Genomic DNA, 26,635 nt, shown 5'->3' with positions numbered 1-26,635 from the left:
GTTCTTCAACTATCCACCCGCGCCAGTAAAGTTTAAAAACATGAGCTGATGGCGACAAAGAAGCTGAAAAAGAAAACACAAAACACAATGCTGTCAAACAGATCAGCTGGTGTGCGTGCGTGTAGGGCTGTGCGATTATCAAAGACCGTTACATAACGGGACTCATTGATGAAAAAATTATAACGTAACGCCTGAGTTCGGTAGCCCGAGAAAAAAATATCGATTATTGGCAAATCAAAGTTGGCACTCGTGGAGAATAGATGAACTATGAAAGTTTATTTTTTTTTTTTTTCTTTATTTTAGAGATTTTTAGCCTGAGGCTAGTTCATCTCTTAACTATGAAAGTGATGATGGTTTCAAAATGTTACACGGTGAGGTACAAGAAACGAAAATCAATTATTTTATCCATGTGTTTCACTTATACATTTTTGCCAAAACATCAGCCTTATACATTCCATAAGACAAACCACATAGGTCCTATAAGAATGCATAAAAGGTATGTGTGACCGCTTATACATTTCATTTGACACATGATCTTCATTAACTTTTTGCAAGGCGTCTGCTTATACATTTTATGAATAATCAGCAATAGAAATTTGCCAAAAGGTATAAGGAGATTTCTTATCCGTGTATACGAGTTCAATCTTAAAATGCCTTTGCCTTTTTTTTATTTTGCAAATAGAGCATTTTATTTAAATCTGGTTAATGCTACGTTATTAGAAAACTTAAGGACTAATAAATAGATATATAATATAGAAAAAAATAATTTCTTTTGAGATTTTCAGGTGTATGCATAGATTTTCCTAGTAGATTTCAGCTTTTCTGCAACTGTAGCAACAACCAGATTTAAATACAATGCTCCATTTTCAAAATAAAAGCATTTTAAGATTGCACTCGTATAGCTCTCCGTGGAAATTTTTTAAAACCATCATCACTTTCGTAGTTCGTCTATTCTCCACGAGTGCCAACTTTGATTTGCCAATAGAGATTAGTGACGTTTAACGCATGCACACTAACGGAGGTCTATCGCCGTGTAAAGAAGTTTATTGTTTTCTTCGGGTTAACCTCAAAATGTATGTAATTCGATCTGTCAAAATGAGTTTGACAGCAGTTTGTTATGTATTTTTCTCGGATTTTCACTGACACAGTTTCACACAGTGCACCAATACAACCAGGCGTGAAAATCTCTATTGGCGAAGATAGCCCCAGTGCCGAGTAAGAGAGGTGCCACAGTCGGAAAAAGTGTTAGTTTGTTTACTTAAATGAACCATGCCCATTTTGCTATGGCAAGTTTGCTATAAGAAATGCTCCTCGTGTTTATTAGCGAAATTCACATCAAAGATTGATTAATTGAGTAGGAAATCAGTTTGGCACGGCATTTGTGACCAGCATACACCTTCAGGTCGTACGAAACAGGTCAAAAACAGTCCAAATCCGCAGATAAAAAATTTTGTTTTGAATTTCTGTATGGCAAAATAGTGAACTTTTCGTGAACATTAACGGCACAGAACTCACCAACACTGGGAGACCGTGAGTTCCTGCCCACCTGTCATTTCCCATCTTGGCCCCAGTGGAGAATAGAAGAACAAACTATAACTTAATGGGTGAATCTAATTGGCAAATCAAAGTTGGCACTCGTGGAGAATAGAAGAACTATGAAAGTGATGATTGTTTAAAAAATTTCCACGGCGAGGTATACGAATTCAATCTTAAAATGCTTTTATTTTGCAAATGAAGCATTTTATTTAATTCTGGTTGTTGCTACAGTGGTAGAAAAGCTGAAATCTATGTATACACCTAAAAATCTGAAAAGAAATTATTTTTGCTGTATTATATGTCTATTGAGTAGTCCTTAAGTTTTCTATTACCGTAGCACTAACCAGATTAAAATAAAATGCTTCATATTCAAAATAAAAGCATTTTGAGATTGCACTCGTATAGCTCACTGTAGGATCTAAGCAACCATTGGTTTTGTAACAACTTTAAAGCATGAGAATAAATATTCATTATCAGTTGTACCTCGGACCGAACCAGACGTTTCTACATTTTGGCGACGAGCGATAAAAGTTACCCACGGATTTGGACACTCCACCCCAGAAAATTTTACTCGGACCCCCGTGAGATGGCTTGGCCTATGGTGAGTACTTGTGATAAAGCAGATTTTCGAGAGAGTTTGCAGTGGAAAATTCTAATGTACCAAACCTGAAATCATTTCCGTGGATAGAAAATTCTTAGGGATGATTTTACCTGAGAAAATTGAATTTCAATTTCTCCCGTAAATCCGGAATTTAACATCCTAAGAAATAGAGGCAGTTCAGGGTATTTTTTTTCGGAATGAAAATGCTAATCGCTTAGGGATGATTCTCACTAAAACAATTTTGTTGATGACGTGAGACCCGGTGATTCTGGAAAATTCTAAACAAAATACGCGGAACCCATAGCAACGGGATGAAGTACGCAGTGAAATATGTAAAAAGTATAATTATGTGGAACCCAATGTTTCATGGGATGCAGTACGCAGAAATTCCTAATGTGAAAGAAAGCGGAACCTTTCGTTTGGAATGAAGTACCCAGGAAAATATGAGATATTTTAAGCGGAATCCGACGTTTAAGGATGTAGTACGCAGTAAATCCATAGAGGTAACTCTAAGACCACTGGGTCCCGAAGAAAATCATTATTATTTTTGGCTCACTCAGTACCAGAACAACGGTCCCAAGCAGTCCCAAGCTATTTAACTCACCCCTGCATGTTCTGCATGAATCCACACACCCCTGATGTTATCTGTCAAACTTTCATAGCGAATCAAAACAAACATAGTGTAGTAATAGAATTTCAACTAGAATAGGGTACGTTAATCGTTTGCTTGGGACCAATAGGCTACTAAAGTGGTGAGCCAATTTAAAATCGTTAGTTTCGTATTGATTGTTGGTAAATCCATAGAGGTAACTCTAAGACCACTGGGTCCCGAAGAAAATCATTATTATTTTTGGCTCACTCAGTACCAGAACAACGGTCCCAAGCAGTCCCAAGCTATTTCACTCACCCCTGCATGTTCTGCATGAATCCACACACCCCTGATGTTATCTGTCAAACTTTCATAGCGAATCAAAACAAACATAGTGTAGTCCCAACAAACAATTGAGAGCTCTTATAAAACACCTGAGTTGATCAAACGTTGAATAATAGCTTCCAGAGTTGAACAAGAATGTAGTTGTATTGCCATTTGATTAAAAGTTTTAAAAGCTGTTGGAGCACTCTTAAATGATTGTTTACGTTCGGTTTAACTATATGCTTTATAAGACCTACGATAACTTTTATAGCACCTTAGTTAAACTGATTCACAAGAGCTTTACAGAACGTGGAATAAACGCATCAAAACAAACCATTGGGAGCTCTTATAAAACACCTGAGTTGATCAAACGTTGAATAATAGCTTCCAGAGTTGAACAAGAATGTAGTTGTATCATAGAGGTAACTTTAAGACTAGTAGGTCCCGAAGAAACGTGCTCAACTTTTTGGCTCAACTCTGGTACTATCTTCGGTCCCAAGCTAGTCGATTCACCCCTCGAAACATAGGAAAATCCAATAACCCCTCATTTTATCTGTCAAACTTTCATAGCGAATCAAAACAAACATTGCGTAGTAATAGAATTTTGACTAGAATGGGGTACGTTAACCGTTTGCTTAGGACCAATAGGCTAGTCAAGTAGTGAGCCAATTTAAAATCGTTAGTTTCCACCGGATGGTTGTATTGCCTTTTTGGTTAGAAGCTTCAAAAGCTGCTTGGAGCACTCTTAAATGATTGTTTACGTTCGGTTAAACTGTTTGACAGGAGCCATATAGAACGTGGAATAAACGCATCAAAACAAACCATTGGGAGCTCTTATAAAACACCTGAGTTGATCAAACGTTGAATAATAGCTTCCAGAGTTGTACAAGAATGTAGTTGTATTGCCTTTTTGGTTAAACGCTTCAAAAGCTGCTTGGAGCACTCTTAAATGATTGTTTACGTTCGGTTAAACTGTTTGACAGGAGCCATACAGGATGTGGAATAAACGCATCAAAACAAACCATTGGGAGCTCTTATAAAAAACCTGAGTTGATCAAACGTTGAATAATAGCTTCCAGAGTTGAACAAGAATGTAGTTGTATTGTCTTTTTGGTTAGAAGCTTCAAAAGCTGCTTGGAGCACTCTTAAGTGATTGTTTACGTTCGGTTAAACTGTTTGACAGGAGCCATACAGGATGGTTGAATAATAGCTTCCAGAGTTGAACAAGAATGTAGTTGTATTGCCTTTTTGGTTAGAAGCTTCAAAAGCTGCTTGGAGCACTCTTAAATGATTGTTTACGTTCGGTTAAACTGTTTGACAGGTGCCATACAGGATGGTTGAATAATAGCTTCCAGAGTTGAACAAGAATGTAGTTGTATTGCCATTTGGTTAAAAGCTTCAAAAACTGCTTGGAGCACTCTTAAATGATTGTTTACATACGGTTAAACTGTTTGACAGGAGCCATATAGGATGTGGAATAAACGCATCAAAACAAACCATTGGGAGCTCTTATAAAACACCTGAGTTGATCAAACGTTGAATAATAGCTTCCAGAGTTGAACAAGAATGTAGTTGTATTGCCATTTGGTTAAAAGCTTCAAAAGCTGCTTGGAGCACTCTTAAATGATTGTTTACGTTCGACCAACCACCAACCACAATTTTGTTGCTAAAAATAGCACAAGTGATAGGCACGTTTATATGACCATAAGGCAATGATTATTCGACTGCAAGAGAAGCTACTCAAGATGAGCTTCATATACTTCTCTCATATGATCAAAATATGTATTCAAGAATAGAGCAGATGGAAACAGAAGCGGCTGGCAATCCGGGATCATGAGTTCGAATCTTGCTTCGAGAAACCCTCGGTGGAGTAGAGGTAAATTATATATATAGGTGTTTATTAATAAATGCAAACATTAATTTAAGACATATATCATATAACACTAGTTTACAAAACAACATAAAAAGTGTGAACTTTAGAGGTTGACCAACGTTTCTAATGCAAAATCCTACGCTGAATTCAATGCCGTGGTCAGAAAAAATTAAAGTAGAGCCATTTTTGAGATATACAAAAATTTTGATTTTTTGAATTTTGGACAAAAGTACGATTACTAAAATGTCAATATCTTTGGAACTAGTGCACCAATTTTAAATCTTTTTTTATGAAAATGAAGCTAAATAAATTTGCTATCGTTCACTACAATATTATGTCTTGATTAAAAATTTAATTTTGAAGTCATTTAAAAATTTACAGCATTTTTTTTATTTTTCCTGCGAATTTTCCATAAAAATCTTGTTTTAATCAACATTTTTAATAGGATAAAAAGATTCAAAAAATCATTCCATAATTTATTCTTAAAGTCCATTAAAATCTGGAGAAAATGAGCCTTTAATGGAAGAAATCGGTTGGAAATTGTCGAAGTTATGAAATTTTTTGTAAAATCATGGAAATTGAATGTTCCAAGATTGGCCGTTGTCCCGCTCCTAGGTTCATGCACCACTTCCAGTAAGCCTTTCTGCGGACGTGTACGCATACGGTGCATTTCACTTACACTACCAGCTGTCACGCAAAATTAAATGGGATATTTTCAACAATATAATTTACGCTAGTGTTTGTGAGACCGCTCGGCGAGAACCTAACGCAACCAACTCAATTTGACAGCTTTCTTTCTTTAACATTGCTTAACGATGTATACGACAAAACGTGAATTCAAGTGTAAAAATGATCCTCAAAAGTTTTGTTACGCGTGTGGCAACTATATATTTACAAAATCGGTCAATAGAGTTCTCTACCACCTTTAGTATTAGTGAGCAGTTTCACTAATACAAGAATTTTACTGGTTGAAAATAAAAAACAAACCGCTGTCAAGTCGAACACTTTGACAGCTGATTTCGTGGTTGAAAATAATAAACAAATCGATTTTACACGGCTACACTAGCAACGTTGTATTGGTGAAATCAATTTCACTGCTTCGTTGCAAACTGCATACAGGCTTTATTTTAAAATTGATCCTGGAGACTTTGACGAACCGTGGATTCCAAAAGTATTATGTAGTTCGTGCAAAACGTGCTTGGCTAGGTGGATATCAGGCGCAAGGTAAATTGATTTTTTGAATAACTTTCATATAAACAATTTATGTACAGCATGGTAGTGCTTTATTCTTTCCTGATCGACATTATCTTACTTCATCTATTTTTGATAAGTGTTAATGTCTTACTTACTAACTCACTTATTTGTTATCTGTCAGTCACTATTTGTCCTTTGACATGCCCACCATATGGCGTCGACCGTTTTGTCATGCAACGGATTGTTATTTCTGCTTGACAAAAGTTAAGCAACAAGGACGTCACAAAACAGTTGAGTATCCACAAGTGGCTTCTATGACAAAACCTATCATAGAAAAGGAACTCTAAAGCTGTTGTATTTCAGCAACATTTTTAAGTGTTTTACAAAAATGCTCATAACTTCGACAATTTCCAACCGATTTCATCCATTAAAGGCTCATTTTCTCCGGTTTTGAATGGACTTTAAGAACAAATTATGGAATGATTTTTTGAATCTTTTTATCCCATTAAAAATGTTGATTAAAACAAGAATTTTATGGAAAATTCACAGGAAAAATTTAAAAAAATGGTGTAAATTTTTAAATGACTTCAAAATTAAATTTTTAATTAAGACATGATATTCTAGTGAACGATAGCAAATTTATTTAGCTTCATTTTCATAAAAAAAGATTTAAAATTGGTGCACTAGTTCCAAAGATATTGACATTTTAGTAATCGTACTTTTGTCCAAAATTCAAAAATTCAAAATTTTTGTATATCTCAAAAATGGCTCTACTTTAATTTTTTCTGACCACGGCATTGAATTCAGCGTAGGATTTTGCATTGGAAATGATCATCACCTTACCGAGTTCAAAAATGCTGTAAACTAGTGTAATCAACGATAACATTTCTAGATAAATTATCTCAACTAATTATTAGAGAGATTAATTGAAAGAATATCAATCAAAGATTAAACCGATGCTAGTTACTACTTCCTCCATGATCACAGAATGTGAATTATGGCATAATTACATATTTTTTCAATGTGCTCAAATAAATTAAATTAATAAAAACTGTACAAGCAATTATTTTGGCGTACCACGACAATTGTTAAATTAATTTTAATCTGTGAATATTGTGAGTACTTACACAACGGTTATTAAGGAGTCATTAAAAAGTGCTATAAACGCTTTTCACCGCTTGCTGTACAATGATTATTTAGGAGTCATAAAAGAGTGCAACAAACGCCTCTCAGGTTCACTCTCTACTAAATTTCAAAGCAGCTGTCAAGAAGTGTCTACAAACGTTGTATAAGAGCTTTCACCAAAATAATAAAGCTTGAGTTTAAATATGTATCTATAAACGTTGTATAAAAGTTGCTTCTACTCCTATACCGCGTATACATATAATGCTGTAGTTGAACAGGTTCTCCAAACCAGTGTAAACAAGAGTTTTACAGCAGTTGTAATAAACAAATTGTACAGTTATTATTCAGCATGCAGTTGAATAAAATCACAATGGAAGCGTTTCTTCAATAAGAAATTGATTTTGGGCAAACGTTTTACTGAATACGTTAGACAACACCTTTGTGTTGCAGTTGTATAGGTTCTCCAAACGAGTGTAAACAAGGGTTTTATAAAAGTTGTGGTGAACACATTGTGCAATTATTATTCAACATGCAGCTGAACAAAATCAAAACGAAAGCGTTTCTTCAACTGGAAATTGTTACTTGGGGTAATAGAATTTCAACTAGAATAGGGTACGTTAATCGTTTGCTTGGGACCAATAGGCTACTAAAGTTGTGAGCCAATTTAAAATCGTTAGTTTCGTATTGATTGTTGGTAAATCTGAACTTAGAGAATGTTAAATGCGGAACCCAACATTTGGGATGGAGTACGCAGAGTGATACTGTGTATATGTATTTCAGTGCGGAACCTGAGTTTTGTGTAGTACGCAGATCACATGAATTTTGATAAAAATACGTCACAGACGTAGTGTAGCTCGTAAAGTACCTTAAAATGCGTGTTTTCTAGGTAAACCAGTTGATCCCTCCGTTTGCCGAAGATGCCGACGGACCAGTGTCTGCCCGCTGGGAGAAATGGCGTGAACATTTTGAAGCATACCTAGCATGGAAGGACGTTGACAATCAGGAGGAAAAATTCAAATCCCTGATGATGTTCGGTGGACCAGACATCCGGAAAGTGGTCAAGCAAGTTCATGTTGACGAATCACACGCTATGGAGAACCGGTACCACATTGCCATGTCAATGTTGGACGATTACTTTGTACCGAGACTCTCGAAAACGTTCGAACGTCAGAAGTTCCGCGAGATGAAACCAGCTGTAGGTGAAAAGTTTGACACTTTTGTCATCAGACTGAGAAAGCAGGCAGCCTACTGTGATTTTGGAGATCAGCTGGAAAGCATGGTAGCTGACCAAATTATTACAACTACAACGGATGTGAGTCTGAAGAGGAAGTGCCTGGAAAAAGACTTTAACTTCAAGGAGATCGTAACGATCGGTCGTACCCACGAGTCTGTTCAAATACAGATGAGCGATTTGGACAATCGGAACGGAAACTTACAAAAAGTCAGCGCTGTCGAAACGGAGGCCAATGAAGAGTCAATTTTGAAGGTACGCTCCAAACTCGGAGGACCAAGGCGGTTCAGATGTTTCCGATGCAATGGCAGACATGATTCGAAAGATCCATCGTGTCTAGCCAAATCACTCGAATGCAGAAGTTGTGGTCAAGTGGGACACTTTTCCCGCTGCTGTTTTCTAAAAACGAAGAAGACCAACGGACAACAAAGATGTCGGGATGCTTCACCAGTGATGGACATTTATTGATGAAAGATCAAATAATTGTAATTCCTCGAATCCTACAAACCCAAATTTTGAAGCTTGCACACGAACCTCACCTTGGAATTGCAGCAATGAAACGTCGACTACGATCTAAAGTATGATGGACTAGGATGGACTCTATGGTAGAGAAATTCGTCCAATCTTGCACAGGATGTACGCTTGTATCAGAACCTGATACACTTCCTATAACAAGAACCGAGATGCCTAACGGACCGTGGAAGAAAATAGCGGTGGATTTCATGGAAATTCCTGGCGGTTACCATTTGCTTGTAGCGACAGACTACTACTCCCGGTACGTTGAAGTTGCTATACTTACTTCAATGACAGCAAAAGTAACAGTCACTAAAATGAGGGAAATTTTTGCAAGGTTCGGCTATCCTATTGAAGTTGTTTGCGATAATGGTCAGCCATTTTCTTCAGCAGAATTCTTGAATTTTTGTCAGACAAATGCAATCTCAATCAAGCATACAGTTCCTTATGCAGGTTTTCAAAATGGATTGGTCGAGAGGCAAAACAGAACTTTATTGAAGACCTTGAAAATAAGCTGTACTATGGGACGTAATTGGCGGTATGATCTACAAGATTTTCTTCACTCTTACCGAGCAACACCTCACAGCATAACAAAGTTTTCACCGTCGGAATTGATGTTTGGGTGGAACATTCGGGATAAAATACCAGGAAACTCAAGACCAGTCAATGAAACTGAAGCAAGAGAAAACGATAGGAAGGCGAAAGAAAAAGGAAGAATGTATGCGGATTCAAAAAGGAGAGCTAAGCAATGCAATATCATTGTTGGAGATTATGTGATTGTGAAAAATTTTGTCAAGAAAAATAAGCTAACAACCACTTTCAACCCCGAACCTCATCTTGTGATACAACGCGACAGATCACGGCTCCACTTGAAGAACATTAAAAGCAGTGTGATCTCCAATCGACACGTGAACCACACCAAACGAATCCTAAATGCGAATCCCATGATGAAACAGAAGAATGACGCAGATAATCATAAAACCTCTGAGGGCACACAAGAAGAAGATGACATGGGACCAGCCATTCCAACTGCTGCTGAACGTACCACGAATCCAACGGAACAACCCTCTACCAGCCAAACTACTACGGAACCTCAGATGGTCTCACGATGCGATGGTCGAAAACGCCCTTTTGAGACTAGCCGAGCTACCAGCAAGCGCTCGAAACATGTACCTAAATACTTAGCAGATTACAAACTTTGAATATATTAAATTTTTAAAATATTAAACGTAAGGAGGGAATGTAGGATCTAAGCAACCATTGGTTTTGTAACAACCTTAAAGCATGAGAATAAATATTCATTATCAGTTGTACCTCGGACCGAACCAGACGTTTCTACACTCACCATGTAAAATTTGAAAACCATCATCACACTCATAGTTCATCTATTCTCCACGAGTGCCAACTTTGATTTGCTGATTGGCAAATCAAAGTTGGCACTCGTGGAGAATGGAAGAACTATGAAAGTGATGATGGTTTCAAAATTTTCCACGGAGAAGTATACGAGTGCAACCTTAAAATGCTTTTATTTTGAAAATGGAGCATTTTATTTGAATCTGGTTAGTGCTACGGTAGTAGAAAACTTAAGGACTACTCAATAGACATATAATACAGCAAAAATAATTTCTTTTCAGATTTTTAGGTGTATACATAGATTTTAGCTTTTCTACCACTGTAGCAGCAACCAGATTTAAATAAAATCAAATATATTATATTAACAATATGATCCACTCTTTCGCTTAGCTGGCGAACCGAATTTTTAGCGATGAAAGCACCTCTGTGGCCAAAAAGGCTACCAATGTATTTGTTTATCGTCACGAGGGGTAAACCAAATGAAAATTTGTTTAATATTTCTAATGAATGTATTTCAGCATTTTATATTATTCGATGACAACTGTGATATGTCAGACAAATTTTAAAGTAATATACACAATGTAATTAATGAAAATAATTTGACTCTTAGTTTTGTAATAAGTGCTATATTCGCACCCCTCGATTGTAATTGAATGATTGTTGCTGATCTTTTTCAACGCTAGATGGTGCGTGAAGCAATATTTTGCGGGTCGCCATTGCAACATTTGGAAAAGGCATGAATGGATCATATTGTTAATATGATATATTTGATGAAATGCTACATTTGAAAAATAAAAGCATTTTAAGATTGCAGTCGTATACCTCCACGTGGAAAATTTTGAAACCATAATCACTTTCATAGTTCTTCTATTCTCCAAGAGTGCCAACTTTGATTTGCGAATAGAATCGTTTAAGCCTCTGGTGGTGAATAAGGGAACCATCAAAAGAGTGATGAGGGCTAAAAGTTTCGCCGTGAAGCATACGAAGACGAAAATGTTTTTACCATTTCTGATTAATTTATCCATCGCAGGTGTTTGTAATCATCATCTGCATGGAATATTTTGTTTCCTGTATCGATTTTGCAGTGATCCGGCTTTTGCAGTGATACCGATAGAAATATGCAAGATACGCATAACAATATGCGTTTATTTGAAATGTAAAAAAATGTAATTTTGATGTAAACAAACGGTTTGGTTGACGTTTCCTCTCATAATTGCTTAGCGCACTCTACATTGGTGGTGCATAGAAACAGCCTATACGCCTTTTTAATAGAAATTAAGTGATCGATTCCACCTCTGGTGGTGAATAGGAGAACGTCAAAAAAGAGTGTTGTGAGCAGAATTTTTTACACTCGATGAGACATAGGAATGCGGAACACTATTTTACTTTTCCTGATAAATTGATTCATCTGAGATGCTCCAAAACCAAATTCGTAATCATTTTTGCAATGTTCCTGCTGGTGCTCAGGAACATTTTTATTTAGAAAAATGGAAAATTATAATAGTGCCTTAGTGGTTTTGATATTCCGAATTTCTTGTGTGTGAATAGTTTAGGTGCAAATCAGTTCAGATCTGTAGAATATCGTAAAATAAGACAATTGCTGCTGGAAATTGGCAAGATGTTCATCGAAAAATGCTTTAAATTGCGTTGTAAAAAATCCTTATTCTGATGCAAACAAACGGTTTGGTTGACGTTTCCTCTCGAACTCGCCTGGTGCACTCTGTGAGCTCTTGGGACAGGTTAATGAAGTTGGGGAAAAATGCGTTAGGTATTCAAAAAGATTACCGGAGAACAATAAAAAACGCACGCCGTCTCGGTTACAAGTGTATTAATGTTCAGAAAAAGGGAAAACAGTCTGTTTGTCTCTAATAGATGCTTGCACGTTAGAGGGGCGCGCCTGTGCTGCCAATGTGAGAGAAGACAGTCGCTCTATTCTATCACTCCTCCTCGACGGTACACACAAAAAACGAAAATTGTATCAGTAAAAATATTAACCTTTCAATTCAAAAGTACACAAGCATTCGTTACTTGAACTATGAAAATATTTGAAACAACAAGATTATTTTATGCAAATTTTCAAATCAAAAATTGTTTTACTGTCAGAACTACTTCTTCGGGGGTAGGTTTCTACTCATTTCTGGTTAGTTTTTGAATAACGTGCGTGAATAAAAAGAAAAACGCGTAAAGCTGGAATATTAATTTCTATTCGACCAGTTTTCAAATTAAATCTCTGCTGCATTCACCGGATCATCCGTAAGCTAGACGGGCTGAAAATAAATACGAAATCTACGGCTATACCACAGGATGAATATGGTAAGTATTTCTACAATAATGCCTTGTTCAGACCAGAGACGATGTTTTATAAGAGACGCGTGGAGAGAATAAAAGTAAATCTGGTTGCACGGCCAAGAAAGTTATTTTGTTTGCAAGGTTTGGCAACCCGCAATTTTGTGTTAACTTCGAGTGACTTTAAATTTGAGCGAATATCTTTTCAATCGTTTCGGTAGTATCGGTATTCCAACGAAGTATTTGAATAATCATTATTTGACAACACTGAGTGAAATCAAATATACTACATTGGAGGGGATATTTTACAGAGCGTTGCACAAAATTATGAAATCTGCGATTCATGCTTCCTACCCTGTATGAATGAAATCTCGATTTCATTTTCGAATGGACGTATCTGCTTTTGAAAACAATGCATTTACTCGTCGATTTGGCATAACTGATAGTTCACCCACGCATGCTTATAACATAGAGGTAAGTCTAAGACTAGAAGGTCTCGAAATAACGTGCTCAACTTTTTTTCTCAGCTCTGGTTCTCTCTTCGGTCCCAAGCTAATCGATTCACCCCTCGAAACATAGGAAAAAACAATAACCCCTCATTTTATCTGTCAAACTTTCATAGCGAATCAAAACAAACATTGCGTAGTACTAGAATTTCGACTAGAATAGGGTACGTTAATCGTTTGCTTGGGACCAATAGGCTAGTGAAGTAGTGAGCCAATTTAAAATCGTTAGTTTCGTATTGATTGTTGCTTATACCCTCGCTTATACCACCGTGGGTGAGCTACCAGTTACGCCAAATCGACGATCAAATGCAATGTTTACAAAAGCAGATACGTTCCTTTAAAAAAGAAATCCATTTTTAGACATTTTTCCCCAAATTCACTATCTTGACAGATTACACCGGAAACGCCTTGATCAACGTTACAGGACCTGTGTATATGTTTTTTGTTACACTGAAGTGCATATTTCGTGAGAATGTAACGAGAATACAGCTGGTGAATAACAATAATATTCCAGCCCGGTTAGCTACCATGATGATGCTATTGCAAACCACTATTTTGACGTAGGACTACGTCTGTGATTTCTATATTGGGGTACACTTTGTGAAAACCAAAAATGGAACATGAACAAAATTATTAAAGATTTTGAACGTTAATAACTCAGCTGCCCCTAGACCAATTTCAATAATTTTATCACCAACTGATTAGAAATATTTTTAACAACGATAGCAATGCTTTTGATTGTTGATTTTCAACATGAAACTATTGAAAAACTTGTAAATGTCAAGCATTGTCCAAAAGTGTCGAAATAACTAACAAATCCACCAATTACGTACATGCAAATGCTGCTTCCCCAACACAGTCATCAGAGAATCGTTAGTGGATGAAACAAGTCGAAGTGGCATTCGCCTCCGATCTTCGGGCGTGTGTGAATAAGGAGGATGCAATGGCGTAAAATTTTGCACACTCATCGCCATATTCCGAACCACACGCCCCCAACGACCACACAAAATGCTGTAATCTTGTAACCAAACTTTGAAGCAAGTGTACTCTACGAAGCACCCGTGTCCAGTAGCAGCCGGGCTGAGACTCTTCCAAGGGCCCATTTGTCGTAACACCTTCACAACCAACAAACATCAAGTAACCATAGGTAAACATTAAACCTCAATGACATTTTGGAAAATCTCTGATGTATTTTTCATTTTCACTCATCTAGTCTATGTGACAACAAAGCAACTACCCCTGTGAGGAAGTAGAACCATCGCTACGATCAGCAAAAGGAATAAGCAAAACGGTAGCAACCAAGCTTCTAATCCTGAAGCAACCGGGCCCAGAGGTATCCTTCGCTGCGCCTTTCCAACCACCGGGTTAACCCATGTCCAGCAGCAGCCGCGCCGAGACTCTTCCGAGTGCCCATTCATCGTAGCACGGGTGAGATTTCCCTCGCTACGGCTTTCCAACCTGTCGCAGACACCAGTTCAACCCCTGTCCACCAGCAGACGGGCCGAGACTCTTGCGAGTGCCCAATCATTGAACCGAAGAATATGGGATTGTCCGATCCGATTTGCTGATCCAGCTGCCTACACGTCATCATCATCTTCCAAAGGCTTTAAGCCTGTACTACCATTGGCTCTTTTCAGGGCCTCCAAGATTTTCCAAAAGAGTTAAATTCTGGATATGTCCCAACTAAAATTCATATCAAAAGGTTCTTGCCCTGGCATAGTCATACTAAAGAGTATAAACAGAGATAACCCCGCTCAAATTTCTATTCCTGCACAAAACACAAGCTCCTGCTGCAGTTAACAAATAACATTTATTATATAAGACCACGTAGTCCTACGTCACCATTACGTACAACCCCATAGGGCTGTCCATTGTAGTTTTTAAAGACTGTCACGATTTTCACATAAAACTAGAAGATAGGTTTAAAAAGTTCTGACTTTGTATTTATCAGCCATACGAATCCAGTGACATTGATGTAAATATATAAAAATGATCTCCAAAGATTTTATTTGTGTTTTATTTGTATTCCAAAAGTCAAAGAGCATCCAATTGCACTTTTCATACGCAAACTTAATTATAATCATTTTAATCTCAAAAATTAAATTTCATCCGCAATTTCAATACTCCTCACGCTTTCCTCGCGCGTCTCTTATTAAACATCGTCTCTGGTTCAGACTACAGAGTTTTTACGATAACAGAATCGCTTTTCTTTTCCGAAATTTCAGCATCTGTCAAAAATAAGATCATTGTTCCGAATTGGGCCACACCGGACTTTGAGCCATATGGTTGAAACAGTAGCACCACAGTTTAAGGTTCAAGCAGGGTGAGTGGATTGCATGGACGGCTCAACGGATGCTGATGAGGATGACGGAAAATTCCACAATTCAATTTTTTTCGTTTTTTTATTAGTAGGGGAAATTGCTCTTATGTTGGCCTATGGATCTAAGATTGGGCCCATCGCTAAAAATCTGCTGTTTATAAATTTTATATAGATGAACGCGTCATTGGGACGGTACTAACTAATGGATATTTTTGGTCGCTATTGAAAATTTAATTGATTGCTGAATTTATGCATAGGCCCAAAATTAGGGGCATTTAGGCCGACATTATATTAAAAATATATATATACCACATACTCGGCTTCCATTGTCGATAGACTTACGCAATCTTGACGTCTGCTTGTTCTTGATACAGGTCATCGACTTCCGTTTCCTTGGGTCACCGGCCCAATCAACGTCGAAGAAAGCTTCCAGAACTTTACACTTTCCGTCACCAAGTCTCAGCTTCCAATCCTTGGTCCCCTTGAGGAAGCGGATCACTCGTTTGGCTGCTGTCCATTCTACTTCGTTTGGGTTAGTAAATTTACGTCCCAATGCATCAACGCACCGACATCTTGTCAGTTCCAACTTTGTTTACTTAATTTTGGGTAGCCTTACTTTTGACGGATATGAGTAAATCCTACTCAAATTTGGGTTGTTTAGAAATAGCGTGTATCCGAATCAGAACCGATGACGACACGTACACTGCTACCATTCCGCTTTTGACTGCTGCTGACGGCTGACGGTCGTGAAGGACAAGGAATAAAAAATCCCGTAACAAACACCACACACAGCCCGAGAGGATAAACAAAACGCGCGTAAAAGCACCACTACTACTACTACTGCAACCGTTAGTGGTTCGTTTGGGGGTGTGGGTGTGGGACACACTCGAAGGCGGACGAATGAATGAGAATGATGAATGGAGAGAAAAAGTAGCAAGTGAGTGAGAGCCGCCGCCGGATTGGATTGGTGCTAGAGCTGCTGCTAGTGTGCAGCAGAAGGTTTCAAGTCGTGTTTGAGCCGTGCTACGAGTCGCACGTATGTTCCGGGTTGCTCCGCGTGTGTAGTGATTCTATTTTTAAGTGACTTCTTTGTGCTGCTATTATTTCCGAGGAGGACAAAACAATAGTAACTGTTGCTTTGATTGATCAAAATTCTAACGGGTTATAATCGGAAAACAATCGCATTTATCGGCCGTTTTGTGGAAGAGAATGGTAGCTAATTGAATTAAGCAGCTTGCGGTGCGCATTTGAGCTGGATTGGAGAAGAATTGGTAGAAGCAGAGTGTGGCTGTGTTTGTGTGTGACGGAACGCGTACTCTTCTACGTGCCAGTGCCCGTCCAAGGAAATCTCGTCGGTCGACGGGACGGATGGAAGGAAGAGTCCCGCCGGTTCGGACCAACGTAGCTACGATACGTGCACAACAACGCCCCCCGATGATGATGATGATGATGATGGAAATCGTACATGTGTGCCTCGGCTGGTGCTGATGTTGTGTTCAGGGCAGTAGGTAGTTGGAAGAATTTAATATGTGAGCTGCCAGAAGAAGGAACAGAAAATACGAGCTGTAATGTAATCGAGTGACGGATTACGAGATTTATTGAGAGATTTCAGTTCGACTAAGAGTTGTGATATAAACCTGGAATTTAGGTTTGTGTGAAACAGAAAGTGCTGATTTGCTACTAGAAAGAGTGAATAGTTTGCGTCCAGTTCGAGGATTGTTGTCGAAGAATTTATGTTCGTTTATTGGTATGTAGTAATTGCATTTCGTTGAAGGAATCCCTGTGCACAGTGGTATATTTTGTATATATAGCTGGTTGAGTGTATTGAATCTTTCAAAAAGATTAATTCCAATTTGTCACGAGCTGCAGAGCATTTGGATTCTAACAATAATATTATGGTGTTCATATCTAGAACAGAAATTTAAAACACACTGCTGGGTCAATTAGGTCAAATATATTCTTGGTATTTATCAACAAGTTGATTTTGGCGACACGTTTGCATTGTCTTTAATTTGCTTGTTACTGATGATTGCGAAGCTTTGTTCGTCTTCAGATATTAAGGTTCATAATTAATACAATTTGCGGAATGCTTGCAAATTAATAACATTTGTGAACCCTTACTGTATCTCTCAAACTTCACGAAATATCGATTTCTTCTTAAAGATGGGTGTGATTTTTTTTTAGATTCCGAGACTTTAAATAGTCATACTTGAAGCCAACGGAGATGAACTAGCCCGTGGCCCGTCTCCTGAATAAAGCTTAAAAAATATACTTGAAGACATTAACTCTCAAACCCCTAACGTCTGGCAGTGAAAAATGCTAGAGCTATCATAACTCCGTCATTTCTCAACAGATTTGTATCTATCCATCTAATAATACGCAAACTTATTTGTGTATTATTAGATTGTTTATTGAGCTTCAAATGATTGTGATAAAATCTTTTTATTATGAACATATTTTGTATTGAAATATGGTAGGTTTTTGACGTTTGAGAGTTAAAGTGAAATACTCTGATGTCGGATTTTGATAAATTTTGAAGATTCTGAATATGTATTAAAACGAGAGCAAACGCAAAATCAAGCCCATACCTTGGCCTTGGCAATTTAAAATTAGTTGTTTTCTAGATAATTGTTATGAGTATAAACATAGAGAGGGAGAGAGAAGGATTAATAATTTCCATTCAATTTCATTAACTTATTTGCTTATGCTTGACAGATACGCGTATTTCGTCTACAATGTGCAGACTTCTTCAGTGTCTTGTACTAATACTCGAGTATTTTGAAGGAATTTTGAAGAGAATTTAAAAGTGATTGATCCAATACAATTCTGAAGAGGATTTCAAAGGAGTTCAGGGGAAAATTTCGATGTGACTCAAGGTAATTCTAAGGAGAATTCCAAGTTGATTCTGGAAACCATTTTCAGGAAATCGACGGTAAAACGTATGTACCGTAAAGTGCCACAATTCTGCGCACTTAAGGCCTTATTTCGCGCTGTTTTGAAAATTTCTAAAATAATTATTAATTGTATATAATTTGAATTTAATTGTACATATGAAGGTAGGTATTAACCATTTGTGTATGACGAAAGTAAAAATTTAGATTAAATTGTAATATACTGCTTAATGTTGGCGAAATGCGCGGAATTAGGCGCTGCGCAGAACTATGGCACTTTGGGGTACTTAGAAAGTGGTTCTAAGGACAATTCTAATAAATTTGTCAGGACAATTTTAAGTGAATGTATAAGTGTTTTCCAAGCAAATTTTGATGAGGTATCATAAAGAATTCTAAAGAGAATTCAAATGGAATTCAAAGGATAAATCTAACTGAGGAAAATTCCAAGGGAATGCAGAAAATAGATGCTAAGAAATTCCGAAAAGAATCCCAAAAGAAATGATTTCTGAGGATAGTTTCAAGGAAATTCTGAAGAGAGTTCCGGTGGAAATCAAACCGAATTCTTAGGAAAGTTTCTTGGGAAGTTTTAAGAAATTTCTGGAAGTATTTCGAGGGAATGCTATACATAAACTTCAATTGAGTTTTCAGAAGTACTCTTAAGATATTTCTGAGGAGTGCTCCAGAAATCAAACCAATTTTTCAGAAAAGATTGAATGAATTTCTGGAAGTATTCCGAGGGAATACTGCAAATATATTCCAATTGAGTTTTCAGAAGTATTCCAAGATAATTCTGAGGATAGTTTCAAGAAAATTCTGAGGAGATTTCCAATGGAAATCGTACCGAATTCTTAGAAAAGTTTCAAGTAATTTCTGGAAGTATTCCGAGGGTCTGTTTAAAATAAACTCCAATGGAGTTTTCAGAAGTATTGCACGATTATTCTGTCGAGAGTTCCAATGGAAATCATTCCTTATTTTGAGAAACATTTCTTGAGAAGTTTCAAGGAATTTCTGAAAGTATTCTGAGGGAATGCTGAACATAAATTCTCATGAAGTTTTCAGAAGTATTCCACGACAATTCTGAGGAGAGTTCCAATGGAAATCAAACCGATTTTTTAGAAAAGATTTAATTAATTTCTGGAAGTATTCCGAGAGAATACTGAAAACAAATTCCAATGGAATTTTCAGAAGCATTTGGAGACAATTCTGAGAAGAAATGCAAGAAAATTCTGATGAGAGTTCCAATGGAAATTAAACCGAATTCTTAGAAAAGCTTCAAGGAATTTGTGGAAGCATTCCGAAGGTCTGTTTTAAAAATAAACTCCAATGGAGTTTTCAGAAGTATTGCGCGATTATTCTGTCGAGAGTTCCAATGGAAATCGTTCCTTATTTTGAGAAACATTACTTGAGAAGTTTCAAAGAATTTCTAGAAGTATTCTGAGGGAATGCTGAATATAAGTTCCAATGGAGTTTTCAGAAGTATTCCAAGATAATTCTGTCAAGAGTTCCAATGGAAATCATTTCTTATTTTGAGAAAAGTTTCTTGGGAAGTTTCAATGAATTTCTGGAGGTATTCGGAAAGAATGCTGAACATAAAATCCAATGGAGTTTACAGAGGTATTCCAAAAAATTCTGAAGAAAGTTTCAGGGAAATTCTGAGAAGAGTTCCAATGGCAATCAAACCGAACTTTTAGAAAAGTTTCAAGGAATTTCTGGAAGTATTCCGACGGTCTGCTTAGAATATATTCCAATGGAGTTTTCAGAAGTATTCCAAGATTATTGTGAGGAGAGTTTCAGGGATATTCTGAGGAGAGTTCGGATGGAAATCAAACCGAATTTTTTAAAAAAACATTCTTGGGAACTTTTAAGGAAATTGTGGAAGTATTCCGAGGGAATGCTGAACATTAATTCTCATCGAGTTTTTAGAAGTATTCCAAAATAATTCTGAGAAGAGTTCCAATGGAAATCAAACCGATTTTTAAGAAAAGATTAAATGAATTTCTGGAAGTATTCCGAAGGAATCCTGAAAACAAATTCCAATGGAATTTTCAGAAGTATTCCAAGATAATTATGAGAAGAAATGCAGGAAAGTTCTGATGAGAGTTCCAATGTAAGTTAAACCGAATTCTTAGAAAAGCTTCAAGGAATTCGTGGAAGTATTCTGAGGTAATACTAAACAAATTTCAATTGAATTTTCAAAAGTATTCGATGATAATTCTGAGGAGATGCCTTAGACAAGTTTCAAGGAATTCCTGGAAGTATGCCAAGGTAATTCTGACGAGAGTTCCAATGGAAATCTATTCCAATTGAGTTTTCAGAAGAATTCGTAGATAATTCTGAGGAGAGTTTCAAGAAAATTCTGAGAAGAGTTCCAATGAAAATCATACCGAATTCTTAGAAAAGTTTCAAGGAATTTCCGGAAGCATTCCAAGGGACTGTTTAGAATAAATTCCAATGGAGTTTTCCGAAGTATTCCAAGATTATTCTGTGGAGAGTTCCAATAGAAATCATTTCTTATTTGAGAAATATTTCTTGGGAAGTTTCAATGAATTTCTGGAAGTATTCGGAGAGAATGCTGAACATAAAATCCAATGGAGTTTTGGAAAGTATTCCAAGATAATTCTGAAGAGAGTTTCAGGAAAATTCTTAGGAGAGTTCCAATGGAAATCAAATCGAATTTTTTGAAAAGTTTCAAGGAATTTCTGGAAGTATTCCAAGGGTTTACTTAGAATATATTCCAATGGAGTTTTTTGAAGTATTCCAAGATTATTCTGAGGAGAGTTCCAATGGAAAGCGAACCGATTTTTTAGAAAAGATTAAATGAATTTCTGGAAGTATTTCGATGGAATACTGAAAGCAAATTCCAATGGAATTTTCTGAAGTATTCCAAGATAATTCTGAAGAAAGTTTCAGGAAAATTCTGAGGAGAGTTCCAACGGAAATCCAATCGAATTTTTTGAAAAGTTTCAAGGAATTTCTGGAAATATTCCAAGGGTTTGCTTAGAAAATATTCCAATGGAGTTTTTTGAAGTATTCCAAGATAATTCTGAGGAGAGTTCCAATGGAAAGCGAACCGATTTTTTAGAAAAGATCAAATGAATTTCTGGAAGTATTTCGAGGGAATACTGAAAACAAATTCCAATGGAATTTTCAGTAGTATTTCAAGACAATTCTGAGAAGAAATGCAAGAGAATTCTGAGAAGAGTTCCAATGGAAATTAAACCGAATTCTTAGAAAAGCTTCAAAGAATTCGTGGAAGTATTCGGAGGAAATACTAAACAAATTCCAATGGAGTTTTCAGAAGTATTCCATGATAATTCTGAGGCGATTTTTAAGGAAACTCTGAAGAGAGTTCTAATGTAAATCAAATCGAATCCGTGGAAAAGTTTAAAGGAATTCCTGGAAGTATGCCAAGGTAATTCTGACGAGAGTTCCAATGGAAATCAAACCGAACTCTTATAAAAGTTTCTTGGAAAGTTTGAAGGAATTTCTGCAAGTACTTGAAGGGAATGCTGAACATTAATTCCCATGGAGTTTTCTTAAGTATTCCAAGGTAATTCCTAGGTTAGTTTCAAGGATATTCTACAGAGAATTCCAATGCAAATCAATCCTAATTTTTTGAAAAGTTTCAAGGAATTTCTGGATGTATTCTGAGGGAATTCTGAACATAAATTCCAATGGAGTTTTTAGAAATATTCCATGATAATTCTGAGGAGACTTCATGGAAATTCTGAGGAACGTTCCTGCCAACATTTCGAGGGAATGCTGAACATAAATTCCAACGGAGTTTTCAGAAGTATTCCAAAACAATACGGATCACCATTTTGAAGAAGATATTCTAAGGTAATCCTGAAATGTATACCAAACAATTTCAGAGGAACTATTCTTAGGGATTTGAAAGAGTATTTTGAAGATCGTATTTAATAAATTTATGCAAATTGTTGTGAGATTGATTCTAACCTTTCTTGTTTTAATAATTGCAAGAAGAGAATTCTTAGAGTATTATGCAGGGGATACTAGAGAGAATCTCCATATTATTCTAAAAAGATTCTGAACAAAACTGTGAGGAAATCCTAGAGCATTTTTTTGGGAATTATGTGGAATTTTTTTTAACAAATCCTGTGAAGTTCCACGATATTTTCAAGACAATTTAGGCTTAGAAAAATTGTTTCCAAATCAAGATGTCGAACACATAAAAAAATCCAGGATTTGGAAAAATATAAAGATTCTGAAATTTCGTAATATTTCATGCGCCAGGCGAAAAAAATCGACCCATCCAGATTACCCGGAAGATTTAATGAATTTGGATTTTCGAGATTTTAAGAGTACACAGAGCTAATCTTTACGAGTCTACAGTGCGCAGACGTCATCAGTGTTATTCAAATTTAGATTATGGAATTTGGAGACATGTTTCAGATGTTTCTGCTTTTTCTTCATCGCATTTCATGCTTATTGCTTATCGCATATTTGCTTATTGCTTACTCTCAACTTATTCTAAATGCATTTCGACAGTTATTAATTGAAAGCTTTCGATGCCAATTCCAATGCCATGAATTACTCATGCCCAGGAAAGTCGAGAAAATTTCCAAAGCGGAAGATTCCCTCGACCGGACCGGGAATAGAAACCGCCGCCTTTGGCTTGGTAATACCAATCGATGAAATGATGGCTCACTACTTGACTAGCCTATTGGTCCCAAGAAAATCGATTAACGTACCCCATTCTAGTCGAAATTCTAGTACTACACTATGTTTGTTTTGATTTGCTATGAAAGTTTGACAGATAAAATGAGGGACTCGGGGATTTTCCTATGTTTCGAGGGGTGTATCGATTAGCTTGGGACCGAAGAGAGTATCAGAGCTGAGCCAACAAGTTGAGCACGTTTCTTCGGGACCATCTAGTCTTAAGGCCCACGCACATTAGATCCGGATCGGACGCGTTGCGGCAAAGTGACAGCTAAATCTATTGTCTAACTGTCAAATTTACGTCAACGCAACGCAAACGGATCTAATGTGGGTGGCCCTTTGGAGTTACCTCTGTGGTAATACTGTGCCTTTACTGAATTTGCTATGAGGCCCAACAAATAATGTGAATTTTCGAAGATCCCAAAACTTTTAAAAATTGCTCTGAGGTTTTTAGTTAACATCAATCATTCTGAGTGAGATTTTGGGACCAGATCTCATACTTCTGATCAGAAAAGTTTGGGCATGATCTCGTAGATAGGGTTTTTCCCCGTATCCATAGTTATCTTTAAATTTCGTTTAGAATATTTCTATAGAATTTTCATGGAGATCTCCTCAGAACTCATATGGAAGTTAGGAAGAGAGTTTTGCTTAGAATTATCTTTGACTTCTCCTTAAAATTCCATAAGCACCACAGCACTCCCAAAGTATTCTTCATATTCTACAACGCTTCACGAGAAAGAAGCGTTCTATGCGCAGCTGGAGCAGGTGTACGACGGCTGTTCGCAACGGGACGTCAAAATCGTCATCGGCGACATGAACGCTCAGGTAGGACGGGAGGCAATGTATAGACCGGCAATCGGGCCAAACAGCCTGCATGCCGTATCGAACGACAACGGCCAACGATGCGTGAACTTTGCAGCCTCCCGGGGTATGGTAGTTCGAAGTACCTTTTTTCCCCGCAAGGATATCCACAAAGCCACCTGGAGATCACCTGACCAACACACAGAAAACCAAATCGATCACGTTCTAATCGACGGGAAATTCTTCTCCGACATTATCAACGTCCGCACGTACCGCAGTGCGAACATAGATTCGGACCACTACCTAGTTGCAGTATGCATGCGCTCAAAACTCTCGACGGTGCATAACACACGTCGAAGTCGAACGCCACGACCCAACATTGAGCAACTACGGGACACCGGAGTTGCCCAGGACTACGCGCAGCAGCTGGAAGTTGCACTACCCACGGAAGAGCAGCTTGGCGCAGCTTCTCTTGAAGATGGCTGGAGGGACATCCGTTCAGCCATAGGTAGTACTGCTGTAGCGGCACTAGGTACTGCAATCCCGGACCGAAGAAATGACTGGTTTGACGGCGAATGCAAACTGTTAGTAGAGGAGAAGAATGCAGCACGGGCGAGAATGCTGCAACACCGCACGACATTGAATGTGGAGCGATACAGACAAGCGCGAAACAGACAAAACTCGGTTTTCCGAAGGAAGAAGCGTCAGCAGGAAGATCGAGATCGCGAGGCGATGGAAAATCTGTACCGCGTAAACGACACACGGAAGTTCTACGAGAAGCTAAATAGTTCGCGCAAAGGCTACGTGCCGCAAGCCGATATGTGCAAGGACTTGGACGGTAACCTTCTCACGAACGAGTGTGAGGTGATTGAGAGATGGAAGCAGTACTATGACGAGCACCTCAACGGTGAAGCAGCAGAAAACGAAGGTGGCACGGCAACAGACCTTGGAGCACGCGCAGAAGACGACAGGCTACCGGCCCCTGATCTTCAAGAAGTTGAGGAGGAGATCGGTCGGCTGAAGAACAACAAAGCAACTGGTGTAGATCAACTACCAAGTGAGCTATTGAAATACGGTGGTGAAGCACTGGCTAGAGCGCTGCACTGGGTAATTGCCAAGATTTGGGAGGAGGAGATATTACCGGAGGAGTGGATGGAAGGTGTCGTATGCCCAATCTACAAAAAGGGCGACAAGTTGGATTGCTGCAACTACCGCGATCACACTGCTGAGCGCCGCCTACAAGGTACTCTCCCAAATTCTATGCCGCCGTCTGTCACCATATGCAAGAGAGTTCGTGGGGCAATACCAGGCGGGATTCATGGGTGCCCGCGCTACCACGGACCAAATTTTCGCGATTCGGCAGGTTCTGCAGAAATGCCGCGAATACAACGTGCCCACACATCATTTGTTCATCGATTTCAAATCCGCATACGACACAATCGATCGAGATCAGCTATGGCAGATTATGCACGAGTACGGATTTCCGGATAAACTGACGCGATTGGTCAAGGCGACGATGGATCGAGTGACGTGCGTTGTTCGAGTATCGGGGACACTCTCGAGTCCCTTTGAATCTCGAAGGGGGTTACGGCAGGGTGATGGACTTTCGTGTCTGCTGTTCAACATCGCGTTAGAAGGTGTGATCAGAAGAGCTGGGATAGACACGAGTAGCACGATCTTCACGAAGTCCATCCAGCTTCTTGGCTTCGCCGATGACACCGACGTCATGGCACGATGGCGATGGCACGATTGAGACGATGGCGGAAACGTACATCAGACATCAGACAAAATGCATGAAAGCAAGAGGTTCTAGGGAAGACAATGTTAGCCTCCCACCCCGAGTTCAGATTGACGGTGACGAAATCGAGGTGGTCGATGAGTTCGTGTATTTGGGCTCACTGGTGACCGCCGAAAATGATACCAGCAGAGAAATTCAAAGACGCATTATGGCAGGGAATCGTGCCTACTTTGGACTCCGGAGGACGCTCCGGTCGAATAAAATTCGCCGCCGCACGAAGTTGACTGTCTACAAGACGCTGATTAGACCGGTGGTCCTTTACGGCCACGAGACCTGGACTATGCTCGTGGAGGACCAACGCGCCCTTGGTGTTTTCGAACGGAAGGTGTTGCGTACCATCTACGGTGGAGTGCAGATGGATGACGGAACGTGGAGGAGGCGAATGAACCACGAATTGCACCAGCTGCTGGGAGAACCATCCATCGTCCACATTGCAAAAATTGGGCGACTACGGTGGGCTGGGCACGTCGTAAGAATGCCGCACGACGACCCAGTGAAAATGGTTCTAGAAAGCGACCCAACAGGAACAAGAAGAAGAGGCGCGCAGCGGGCAAGGTGGATCGACCAAGTAGAAGGTGACCTGCGGACCCTTCGCAGACTACGAGGCTGGCGAACTGTGGCCATGGATCGAGTAGAGTGGAGACGACTTCTTCGGACAGCAGAGGACAACAAGGCCTTAGCCTGATTGGTAAGGTAAGTATACACTTCATATGAAGTTTTGGCCCTGTACAGGTTCGGAATACAAGTGCTTCGTTTGAGATTTAACGTGAGAAACATCTGTTGGTTTCCATTACTACTGTGAATTGCGATGGGTATTTTAAATTCTTTGAATGTTGAAATAATTTCAGCATTATAATGAACTTGTATAATTATCAATAAGCTCCTTAGATTTGTTGTAGGTCTAATCTCCAGTCTAACATAACGGCATTCGTGTGTCAAATCCAAGATTCGTTGGATTTTCTGATTTTCTCCAACTAATCTGAGGGGTTCGTAGCTATTAATTGTATTTATCAA

At 38.4% G+C, this 26,635-nt stretch overlaps 2 protein-coding genes across 2 annotated transcripts in view; both read left to right on the top strand.

Annotated features, from left to right (window-relative positions):
- Positions 1 to 2,122: 2,122 nt before the first annotated feature.
- LOC135704724 (uncharacterized) lies at positions 2,123 to 8,941 on the top strand. The gene is made up of 2 exons (XM_065226209.1): positions 2,123 to 2,137; positions 8,138 to 8,941. The coding sequence occupies exons 1-2, from the start codon at positions 2,123 to 2,125 to the stop codon at positions 8,939 to 8,941; spliced, it is 819 nt and encodes a 272-aa protein (XP_065082281.1).
- Positions 8,942 to 16,456: 7,515 nt separating this feature from the next.
- Positions 16,457 to 26,635, top strand: part of arr (low-density lipoprotein receptor-related protein 6) — a 153,191-nt gene continuing 143,012 nt past the window's right edge. The window contains exon 1 of the mRNA XM_065226942.1: positions 16,457 to 17,198. The gene's annotated coding sequence lies outside the window, so the exon portion shown is untranslated. The remainder of the gene's footprint in view (positions 17,199 to 26,635) is intronic.

This window comes from Ochlerotatus camptorhynchus, unplaced genomic scaffold (genome assembly GCF_037179485.1).
Source record: "Ochlerotatus camptorhynchus isolate MF236.1 unplaced genomic scaffold, CSIRO-AGI_Acam_v1.1 ptg000022l, whole genome shotgun sequence".
NCBI lineage: Eukaryota > Metazoa > Arthropoda > Insecta > Diptera > Culicidae > Ochlerotatus > Ochlerotatus camptorhynchus.
The sequence above is the reverse complement of the archived record's forward strand: the minus strand, read 5'-3'. Positions and strand labels throughout refer to the sequence as shown.